This window comes from Furipterus horrens, unplaced genomic scaffold, assembly GCF_987537825.1.
Source record: "Furipterus horrens unplaced genomic scaffold, mFurHor1.1.pri manual_scaffold_13, whole genome shotgun sequence".
Taxonomy (NCBI): domain Eukaryota; kingdom Metazoa; phylum Chordata; class Mammalia; order Chiroptera; family Furipteridae; genus Furipterus; species Furipterus horrens.
The window spans coordinates 58,403,021-58,413,899 of NW_028327183.1; the positions used below are offsets into that span (position 1 = coordinate 58,403,021).

A 10,879-nucleotide genomic window follows, 5' to 3' on the forward strand; every position below is an offset into this window, starting at 1 on the left:
ATGGTCTTAGTGAGGCCTATTGTTTAGAAAATGCTTTTTTGCCACTTATGTAGGCAAGCAAATTATTTATCTTATGCTCTGCTGGTCCTCAGGAATCTTAGTATTCTTGAAGCATTATATTTTATAAGATTTTATTTATTTATTTTTAAGGAGAAGGGAATGGAGGGAGAAAGAGAGGCAAGGAAAACATTAATCAGCTGCTGCCCTTATCAGCCCCATTTAGAGACCACGCCCTCACACTTTGGTTGGACAGATGATGCTCCAGCCAATTGAGTCATCCCACCAGGGCTGGACTTTTCTTATCAATGGAATCACACAAGCTACGGTGTTTTAAATCTGGCTGCTTTCCCTGAGCATCACGTGTTTGATGTTTATGTTGTAGCAGGTGTTCTTCCTCATGGCTACATATTATTTCATTATACAGTAGGTCCTGTGTTTGTACATTTATCAGCTGGTGTACGTTCGGGTTGTGTCCACCAGCCAGGGCCATTTTATATTTTTTTATATAGCAGAGCATGACCTGGCTGGGTGCTCAGTTGGTTATAGCATCATCTTGTACACCAAACGGTGTGGTTTTCATCCATGGTGTTGGTATTTCAATGAGGCAATCAGATTGATGTTTCTCTCTCTCTCTGGCCCTGCATTCCTGTCCCTCTAAAATCAATAAATATATCCTTGACTGAAGATTTAAAAAATGGAGCCCCATTTCACTCTTGGAACTGGGGAAGGTTTTTCCTAGGGTGCAGTTGTTTCTACCATTAGCCACAAATCAAAACAGAAGATACCCTGGAATGAGTGCCCTCAGACAGAAATGCACAGAGCACTCAAAGGGTTTTGGAATATTTGTTGGGAAGCCCTGTCTCTAGGGGAATCTCCAGACCCTTCCAAGATGGGGGGCTGGGTCTCACTTCCTCATCGTTCCTGTACAGTGTCGACTCCCAGATGCCCAGGACCTTCTCTGGTGTTCAGCTCGTCCCAGCCCAGGCTCGGTGCATGGAGCCTGCTCAGTACCAATTGCATTAAGTGAGTTCAATGAGGTAGACAGACTCAGGAACATTTTTGGCAAGTGTTATATTTAAAAAATTAAAATGAAATAAATAGAATAAGGGGTGCAAGAGGAAACTTGGTGAGATGATAAAGAAAAGACCCATTTTTCACTATTACCAGTATATTTATTGATGTATATAATTTTAGTCTGTTGGCTATTTCCTGCTATTGTCTTCTAGGGGGTAGAGGCCAGGGGTGCTGCCTAACATCCTCCAATGTGTAAGACACCCCACAGCAAAGTGATTTGGCCAAAATGTCAATAGTACATAGAAACTTCACAATCCACTTTAGGTGTCTCGATCAGTCACAGCACCTTCCTCATACACTGCACTATCCTTTTGCATTTCACTTGCGCTTTTACTTCTGCTGAAATAATAAAGCATAATAAACTGGAAATGTTGCATATTTTCTTTTGTGTTCATTATTAAAATTGAGGCAAAAAATTCACCAAGTTTGATATGTTTTTTATAAGATTCATGCTGATGTAACATACAATCTAACAAACTTGTTTCAAATGAAGTTAGAGACAACTAAGCGTTATTATGGCCACCCTAAGGATAAGTTGTAAGGGACATTTTGGCCAAACCAATACTTCCCAATTTATCAAATTGTATACCTATAATATCTTCAGCTTTTAATATACCAATCATACCTCAATAAAGTGGTCTTTAATTATAAGGTTATATTATTTTTAAGTATAATTTATTGATTATGGTGTTACAATGGTGCCAATTTTTTTTCCCTTTGCTCCCTTCTGTCATGTACCCCACTTCTCTCCAGCAATTCCACTTCCCTTACTTTATGTCCATGGGTCATGTTTGTAAGTTCTTTGGCTTCACCCTTTCCTATATTACTTTTAGTTCCCCTGTCTATTTTATACCAACCAATTGGCCTTCTTAATCCCTGCACCATTTCCCCATTTATCCCCCTTCTCCCTCCCAGCTGTTCACCCTCCAAATGGTCCCCATACCTATGATTCTGTGCCTTTCTTGTTTGGTTAGTTTGTTTTTGTCTTTTTATCAGTTGTTGATAGTGGTGAGTTTGTTGTCCTTTTAATGTTTGTAGTTTTGATCATCTTTTTCTTAAATAAGTCCCTTTATCATTTCATTTAATAGTGGTTTGGTGATGATGAACTGTATTCCTGTTACCTTGTCTGGGAACCTCTGTATCTGCCCTTCCATTCTAAATGATAGCTTTGCTGGATAGAGTAGTAATCTTGTTTATAGGTCCTTGGTTTTTATCACTTTGCGTCCTTCCCAGTCCCTTCTTGCCTGCAAAGTTTCCAATGAGGAATCAGGTGATAGTCTTATGGGAACTCCTTTTTAGGTAACTGCTTTTCTCCTGCTGCTTTTAGATTCTCTCTTTATCTTTAACCTTTGGGATTTTCATTATGATGTGTCTTGGTGTTGTCCTCTTTGGATCTAGCTTGTTTGGGACTCACAAGTTTTCAATTTCTTGTTCTTCCTCTTCTTTTTGTGGCACCCATATGATTCAGATGTTTGTATGTGAGTCATGTCAGCATCTGATACCTCCTTCCTTAGGATCGAACTTCTGGGCAGGGATGACTGTCTGATTTTTTTAAGGAAGAGCTTATTGCCCTGGGGTATGTCACCGGAGCCTGGAGTATTATCTTGTGCACCAAAAGTATGCGTGTTCATCACGGGCTGACGATGTAAGATGATATCTCATTATGGTTTAATTTGCAGCTTTCTCATAATTAGTGATTAAAAATTTTCGTATGTCTGTTGGCCATGAGTATGTGCTCTTTGGAGAAGTGTCTATTCAGGCCCTTTGCCCATTGTTTATTAGGTTGTTTGTTTTCCTGGTGAACAGCCCCATAGTTTTTTTTGTCAGTTGGAGGACTATCCAGTGCACTTAGGCACCGAGGACACAGCATGATCAGGCCCTTCAGAGCTCTGCACCATGTTGACACCATGTCACATGCATCCTGTGTGCTTTCCTGATCCTCTCGACCCTTCTGTCTGCGTTTCCCGACCCCTGTGAGGAGGCTCGGCAGTGAGTGGTGTGTGCTCGTTCTCACAGGGCTTGGTCGCGTTCGGGGATGTGATGGTGGACTTCACCCGGGAGGAGTGGCAACAGCTGAAGCCTGCACAGAAGGAACTGTACCGAGACGTGATGATGGAGACCTACTGGAATGTGGTCTCACTGGGTAAGTGACAGCTTTGCTGCATTATTCACCACCTGCCTGTCACTTTAGGATGACATAGAAATACAAAAGATGGACAGATCTGACTAGGTAAAGTGTTACAGTTATTAGAAACTAAAGATAAACGTGAGTCCTGGCTACTGTACTCATTGTTCGAGCACCAGGCTGCCAAACCTCACGTCAGCCGTTCAATTCCCAGTCAAGGCCCATGCCTCTCTTGCAGGTAAGTTCCCCGTTTTGGGGTGCTCAAGAGGCAACCAATAGCACATCGATGTTTTTCTTCTACACTTTGTTACTGTCTTTCCCTATCTCTACATGTAAATAAATGAAATGTTTTAAAGAAAAGAAAATAAATATAAAAATAATGTTGATGGGTGATGAAGTGGAGAAGAGTATTTATTTACTGCATATAGAACAGAGGATTATAAATACATAAACAGCTGTTAGGGAAAAATGAGAAAAAGACCAAGTAAATGATAGAGAGATGGGCCTGCTCATCAGCATACAATTCACAGATGTAGAAATACATGGAGATAAAATTTACAAAGGATTTGTAAACCGTACTGATAGTCAACAGAGTAGCAATTAAGTCACAGAAATGTAAGTCTTGCCGTGAGGTACACAGAGATGAAAAGGAATTCCAGGCCCGGTCAGGTGTGTCTCAGTTGATTGGAGTGTCCTTCCTTACACCAAAGGGCTACGAGTCCAATTTCCTGTCAGGCCACACATCTAGGTAGCGACCTTGGTCCTCAGTCAGGGCACATTACGAAGGCAACTGACTGATGTTTCTTTCTTATGAATGTTTCCTTCTTTTCCTTTTCCCTTTCTCACTCCCCACCCGCTTTCTCCCTCTCTTAAGCTTTTCTTGGCATGAAGTATAAAAAATATAATAAGAGCAGCATGTAGTATGAAGTTGTTCAGAAAGAGCCTCTTCATTTTAGGAACATAAAGTTGTGACAGCTCTTTTCCAACACAGTTTGGTGTTATCAACCAAATTTTAAACTATTCCATTTTAGAATAGGTCATCCAATAATTTTCCTGTAAGTGAGGGAGTGGAGTTTTTATAGGAAGAAAAATCAGGAGAAATGTCCGAAGCTCACTTACTAGACTGTCTTAACATGTCAAAGTGTGTCAACATGAAGGAAACATAGAACGATATTTCTAGACAATATTGTTCTGAAAAAACTAACTTTCAGTATTAGTGTACAGTCCCATTTCATTAACAGCTTTTGTGGAACTTTAACTGCCCTACGATTAACTGCAAATAGTTAAAGCAAGTGATTTGATGCACTTTGACACCATATTACCTGGTACGTCAGTTGTTGTGATGTAGACCACACACGTCCATTTGCACAAACCGTTTTTCTTACCTTTCCTACCACCCTCCACCCTCTGGTAACCACTGTAGGTTACTGTGTCTTTTCTAGAATTTTATATATTTGGACTCATATGACATGTACTCCTTTTTATTATAAACTGACTTTTTACAGTTCCCATCATAACTTTGATGTTCACCCATAATGTCTAAATGATTCAGTGGTTTCCTTCCCTTTTTTCTTTCTCCTTTTTTTTCTTTTTAACTTTAAAAAAGGATGTGCTCCCCAAGGATATGTTTATTCATTTGAAAGAGAGAGAAAATGAGAAACAGCAATCTGTTGCCTCCCATACAGGCCTCTACCTGGGATCTGACCTTCATACCTTTGATGCATGTGACGATGTTCCCATCAGTTGTGCTTCCTGGCTGGGCTGTAACTTACTTTTTCTCATTGCAGAGTGATCTTCAGCTTCATGGATAGACCACCATGTGTTTATCACCTCACTTGATGATGAGCAAATGGGTTATGTCCAGCTCTGGATATTTTTCTGTAGAAACATGATGTCCTTTCTCTTGAGCATGGGTTGGTCTTACAATGATGCGTGTTTAACTTTTTCAAAAATGCCAACCTTTTTTTTGAAGACTTGTCTCATTTTTGCTTCCACCAGCAGGCGCTGGGCATTGCATTGCTCCGTGTGCTTGTCATAACTGAATATGCTTAGCTTTTCTCACTGCAGCCATTCTGGTTGGTCTGCGATCTTACCACCACCCAACTGGCAGCTATTGCTGAGGACTTTCCAGGTGCACATTTGTTAGCCGTCTGTTCTCTTTGGTGAAGTGTCTCGTTCAAGTCTTTTGCCTGATTTTTTCATTGTGTTGTTTGCTTCCTCATCATTAACTTTTGAATGTTCTTAACATTTTCTTTTTTGTTAATTTTTTATTTAAGTCCTTTATGAGAGATGTGCTCTGTAAGTAAATTTTTCATTTTGTGGGTCATCTTTTCCTAGATGGCATCATTTCGATCAAACACGTTTTTAATGCTGATCAGTCGAGATTATTTGTTGTTGCCTGTGCTATTGGTTATATATTGGACAATTGGCTATTTAAAGGACGTGAAGATTATTACTCGTTTTTTGACTACAAGTTTTAGAATTTTAGGTTTTTGTTTAGGTGTTTGTTCCATTTTGAGTCAATTGTTGTGAATAATTTAAAAGGGGCTCACATCAGTTTTTTTAAAGTGAAAATTATTGTAGGTACATTTGGTAATAGGAACCTATAGCTTTAAGTGTACATTTGTATGGTAAATCATCTGTGTATCACATTGTGTGCCCGCCACCTATAGACACATATCTTTGTATCACCACGTATCATCCCTCCTTTGAATTTGCATATCCAGGTTCCCAGCACCATTTTTTGATGAGCAGAGTTTTATAATTTGAGGAAGTCCAGTTTTCATATTCACACCCACACTGTTCTCTCTCCCATCTTTGCAGCCATAGGCCAGTTATGTCCCCAGCATGTCTCACACCCGTGGGCCCGAAACACACCCACGTCACTCTTCTCTCCTCTGGAAAGTATCCCTCAGCCTTCATGTGCCAGGCCACCACCTGCTCTGACATCTGGCATCACTCCCAGACCTCAGTGTCACAAAACATTCCTCTACTTTATGTACTTGTCATACTTTTCCTCCTGCATAGAATAGTCACAGTAGGCCAGATACTGACTCAGGGATTGGATCACGTGCTGAAAGGCGCTGAGTGATCGATGTGTGTTTCTCTCGCAACTTGATGTTTCTCTTCCTCTCTTTCTCCCTTTCCCTCTTTCTAAAAATAATAAAATGAAGTAAATTTTTAAATAAACATATTATTTCTTTTTCTGATATTTATTATTAGATAGGGTGGTGGGAGAAAGAGAGGCGAGAAACACTGAGGTGCAAGAGAAACATCAATAAGTTGCCTCTGGCACAGCTCAGCACTGGGGACTTGCCCTGCAACCCAGGCAAGTGCTCTGACTGGGAATACAACCTGCCACCTCTCCATGTACAGTCTGGCCCTCAGTCTTCTGAGTCACACCAGCCAGGTCAAAGTTTCGTCTTCATGGTTGCAAAGCATACATAACATAACGTTAATGCTTAAACTCTTTTTTGACCGTATAACTATTTTTATGTCCGCAGTCTGTGGCATGCAGGACAATCACATTATTATTCAATCATGATCACCATCTACCTCAGATTTCTCAGTCGCCCCCATCTGACAATCTGTCACCCCTAGAGAAGAGCTCTCATCTCCCTTTCCTGCCCTGGCAGTCAGGTCCTAATTTCTGTCTCTATCATTTGAAGATTGTAGTTACCTCATAGGAGTAGAATTATATGCTGTCAGTCATTGTACGTGTGACTTAGTTTCCTAAGTCTGTTTGGTGGGTCTTTTTTTCTTCATATCCTTTGGGATGGGAGTTTCTGACATCCAACATGGTAGGTGCACTATCGGTTAAGGTGCCCAAAAGGCCTTGGATTATTTCTCAGCAGAGCTCATATAGGGTGTCTTGGGAGGGGCATCTGTTTAGGAGGTGTGAGCATGGAGAGGATACTGATATCTGGGCTCTCAGGACTCAGGGGAGGGGTCTCAAAGTCAGGTGTTGTGGGGCCACTGGGGGATTAAAGGCAAGATGGGGACAGCTGCTTACCACCCGTACTTTCTTTGTCACCTCGTAGGAAGGAACTTTTTTAATGAGATTTTGGTGTGATATTTCTGTGTTTAAATGTTGGAAAGAACCCTGAAGTCCACATACAGAGTCCGAAACTCAGGACAGCCCCCTAGGCTGGAAACAAGATTGAGGAACCCATGGGACAAACAGGCAGGGACTGGAGCGGCTGTGGTCACCAGGGAGGGATGAGTGTGCAAGAGGAGGGTGAGGACCCAGCACCCAGGGCCAGGTCGCTCCTGAGCAGCGTAGGAAGGCGGGAGCTTGAGTGGGCGGTGTGGAGACGGGACAACCAGCACAGCCACACGTGAGTCGGCTCTACTTCATCATTTCTCACTAGAGTCAATCCTTTGAGAAGCACAGTGGGCGGTGGGCGTGCACTACGAGGCCTGGAAACGAGGAGCCGGGTGCTGTGAACACTCACTGGGTTTGCGGGAGCCTCGGATCTACCGTCCTCTTTCTCTCCAGGGATCGTCCCCCAGCTCTGAGCTTCCCTGGCCGCCTTTACATCTACTACCAAGGGGACATTTCTCACTCTGCTCACCTCCCTCAGCCTCACCGTCTCAGCTCACTGCTTCCCTTCTCCCTGTGTCCCCACGACAGGCTGTCCCCTGCTCAGAGGCTGTGCCATGTGTCCTGGGAAGGTCTTTTCTCCCCCCGTTGTTAACTACATGTGTGTCGTGATATTTCCCGTTCCCCTCAGACTTGGAGACTAGACCTGACCTGAAGGAATCGGATTCACAGGAAGACATTTTGGAAGACAGACCCTCTATTGCGGTGGTGGCGGATGGATCTACGAGGGATGGTGCGTGGGGTTCTGCCTATGAAGGTTCAGGGACACAGACTGACCGGTCTGGATGGCAACAGGGTAGCCCAGGAACCTATCTGTGGCGTTTGGACACGTCCGAGGCATTAACCCGTGAATGTCCTGAATTTAAGGCATTTTCCCTGCAAAGCCACATGTCAGACCCACCCAGAGTGGAAGGACGGAGAGGAGCAGGGATACACCCGTTCACCATGTGTGGGAAGAACTTAGGTGCTTCAGGCCTCGGCACGCCCACCAAACCCATTGCAGAGAAGAAGCCCTACAAAGGCGGGGATTGTGGCAAGCCAAGCCTCATTGTGCTTCAGAGGTCACACACTGGGGAGAAGCCTTATGTGTGCGATGAGTCTGGCAAGGCCTCTACCCAGAAAGGGAACGTCAAACTGCACCAGTGGATACATACCGGGGAGAAACCATACACGTGCAGGGACTGTAGCAAGTCTTTCACCCAGAAAGCGAAGCTCAACGCACACCAGAGGATGCACTCAGATGAGAATCCTTATGTGTGTGGGGAGTGTGGCAAGGCCTTCAGCAATAAGACGAGCCTCATTGTGCATCAGAGATCACACACCGGGGAGAAGCCATATGTCTGTGGGGATTGTGGCAAGGCCTACAAGCAGAAGAAGAGTGTCATTTGTCATCAGAGGTCACACACCGGGGAGAAGCCATATGTTTGCAATGACTGTGGGAAGGCCTTCACCCAGAAAGGGAACCTCAAAGTTCACCAGAGGATGCACACCGGGGAGATGCCGTACACCTGCCAGAAATGTTGCAAGGCCTTCCTTGTGAACAGGGATCTCATATCTCATCAAAGGACACACACTGGGGAAAAGCCATACGTGTGTGGGGTGTGTGGCAAGGTCTTCAGCCGCAGGACGAGTCTCTATACTCATAAGAGGTCACACACCGGGGAAAAGTCATATTTGTGCAGTGACTGTGGAAAGGCGTTCATGTACAAGTCGAGCCTCCTTGTGCATCAGCGGTCACACACCGGGGAGAAGCCATATGTGTGTGGTGACTGTGGCAAGGCCTTCACCCAGAAGGGGACCCTCAATATGCACCTGAAGTCGCATACTGGAGAGTAACCATGTGTGTACAGTGACTGTGACAAGGCCTTCAGCCAGAAAGAGACCCTCAAAATTCACCAAAGGATGACACCAGGGAGAAGTCTATGAGTGCAGGGACGGGCTGAAGGTCTTACCCAAAACGAGTGTTTGTTCATACACCGGAGGACCCACAGAGGAGAAACTGTTTGCTTGAGGGCATTGTGGAAAGGCCTTGAGTCAGAAGTCGCACCTCATGTATGGCTTATCCAGAGAACGCACTCTGGGGATAAGCCGTATGTGTGCCAGAATGGTGGCAAGGCCTTCACACAGAATGAGTACGTCATCACACACCAGAGGACGTACACCGAGGAGAAGTGTGTATGTGTGGCCAGTGTAGGAAGGCCTTCAGGAAAAACTACACGCTCAAGAAGCACAGGCATGCGCACAGTGGGGTGTGGCGTTAGCAGTGCTCCATCTGCCAGAGAAGCTTCATGGCATGCTTGTCACTGTAGGAGCAGCTGACTGACCACACCGTGGAGAAGCCCTGTAAGTGTGGCCAGTGCGGGAAAGTGTTCATCTGGAACTTTTCCTCCCTGAACTCCAGAGGATCCACATGGGAGACAAGCCGTATGAGTGTGACAAGTGCATGGAAACCTTCAGCAGGATCTTCAACCTTATGTGACACCAGGGGAGGAGGCACACTTGGCAGAGCGGCATGATTCTCAAAATCCCCACCTGAAAGGCGACTCCTGACCCAACACCTATTCCAGACTTGACATGGGACCTCATAAGTAGGACACTACTGAAGTCCTGTCCACACAGCTTTTAGGAATGTGGGTGCAGCGGTCAGGCCACACAGTGCTCACCATTTGGTGCTGCTCCATTTGCAGGGTCCTGTGATAAGCAAGACTTTCTGTAGGTTCAGTATCTGGGAGCATATGCCGTGGGACCGTGGATGCAGACCAATAAACTGTCTCATGAGCTTGGACACCGCATTTAGTATCTCTGGGTCTCCATCTCTGTGACAGTAAAGTGGAGGAGGGGGAAATGAAAGGACACAGGGGAGGTGGGCTTCATGAGCACCTTGTCACATTGTCACACCACCTGGATCTAGTCCAGATGTGAGATTGTCACCATCTGTAGGTGTCCTTCTTTTTCTCATACCCAGCCCCCATTTGCAATAGTAGAGTTTTTTGAGTGGTTCATGATGGGACGAAATCATTTTTTCAGCATTAAAGAGTAACAGTAATTGGATCTGATGTCGTAGTTTCTCATAGTAGTCTGTTAATGTTTTTGATTTAAAAGTTGTAATTAAGGGAGACCAATGTCGTTGAAACAGTCATCAGGTCCAAAAGGTACATATGCATGTTGTCGTGTCAAAATGAGTGTCAACACTTGGTGGATGGGGGTACGAGTACCCCACAGGAACCCAGGAAGCTTGCCCAAGCTATGAGGCCACCTGTCCTTCCCAGCCCTGCATTCTGGACTTGTGAATGGTCATGCCAGAAGGCAGGGCCTAGACCGTCAGCAGCAGAGATCAAGGAAAGACCCCCTCCCGGCAGGGCTGTTTCAGTTACAGGAGAAAAATCGTCTCTCACTTCACAGAATGTCTCCCACCCACCACGTATGGGCTGGAATTCTTGTGAAAATAAAGTGCCTTTGGTTAGGCGGGCACGTTATCCAATCTATGCCTTGCCCACAGCCTTAGTTCGTGTTTTACTTAATATTTTATTATTTATGATGATAGCAATATATTACTAATAATAAACAGAAAATGCTAT

The 10,879-nt window shown here is 44.4% G+C and overlaps 1 protein-coding gene across 3 annotated transcripts; it reads left to right on the forward strand.

Annotated features, from left to right (window-relative positions):
* The first annotated feature begins 934 nt into the window (after positions 1–934).
* LOC149995634 (uncharacterized) lies at positions 935–10,163 on the forward strand. 3 transcript variants are annotated; one of them, XM_090260011.1, is made up of 3 exons: positions 935–1,023; positions 3,091–3,217; positions 7,933–10,163. In XM_090260011.1, exons 2-3 carry the CDS (start codon positions 3,115–3,117, stop codon positions 9,135–9,137), a joined length of 1,308 nt encoding a protein of 435 aa, XP_090116137.1. In that variant the 5' UTR covers positions 935–1,023; positions 3,091–3,114; the 3' UTR covers positions 9,138–10,163. The 3 variants fall into 3 exon arrangements, 1 of the variants encoding a protein (XP_090116137.1); XR_016507677.1 differs by lacking the exons at positions 935–1,023; positions 7,933–10,163 and adding an exon at positions 4,987–6,668 and having other exon boundaries at positions 3,155–3,217; XR_016507676.1 differs by lacking the exon at positions 935–1,023 and having other exon boundaries at positions 3,164–3,217; positions 7,833–7,996.
* Positions 10,164–10,879: the final 716 nt, after the last annotated feature.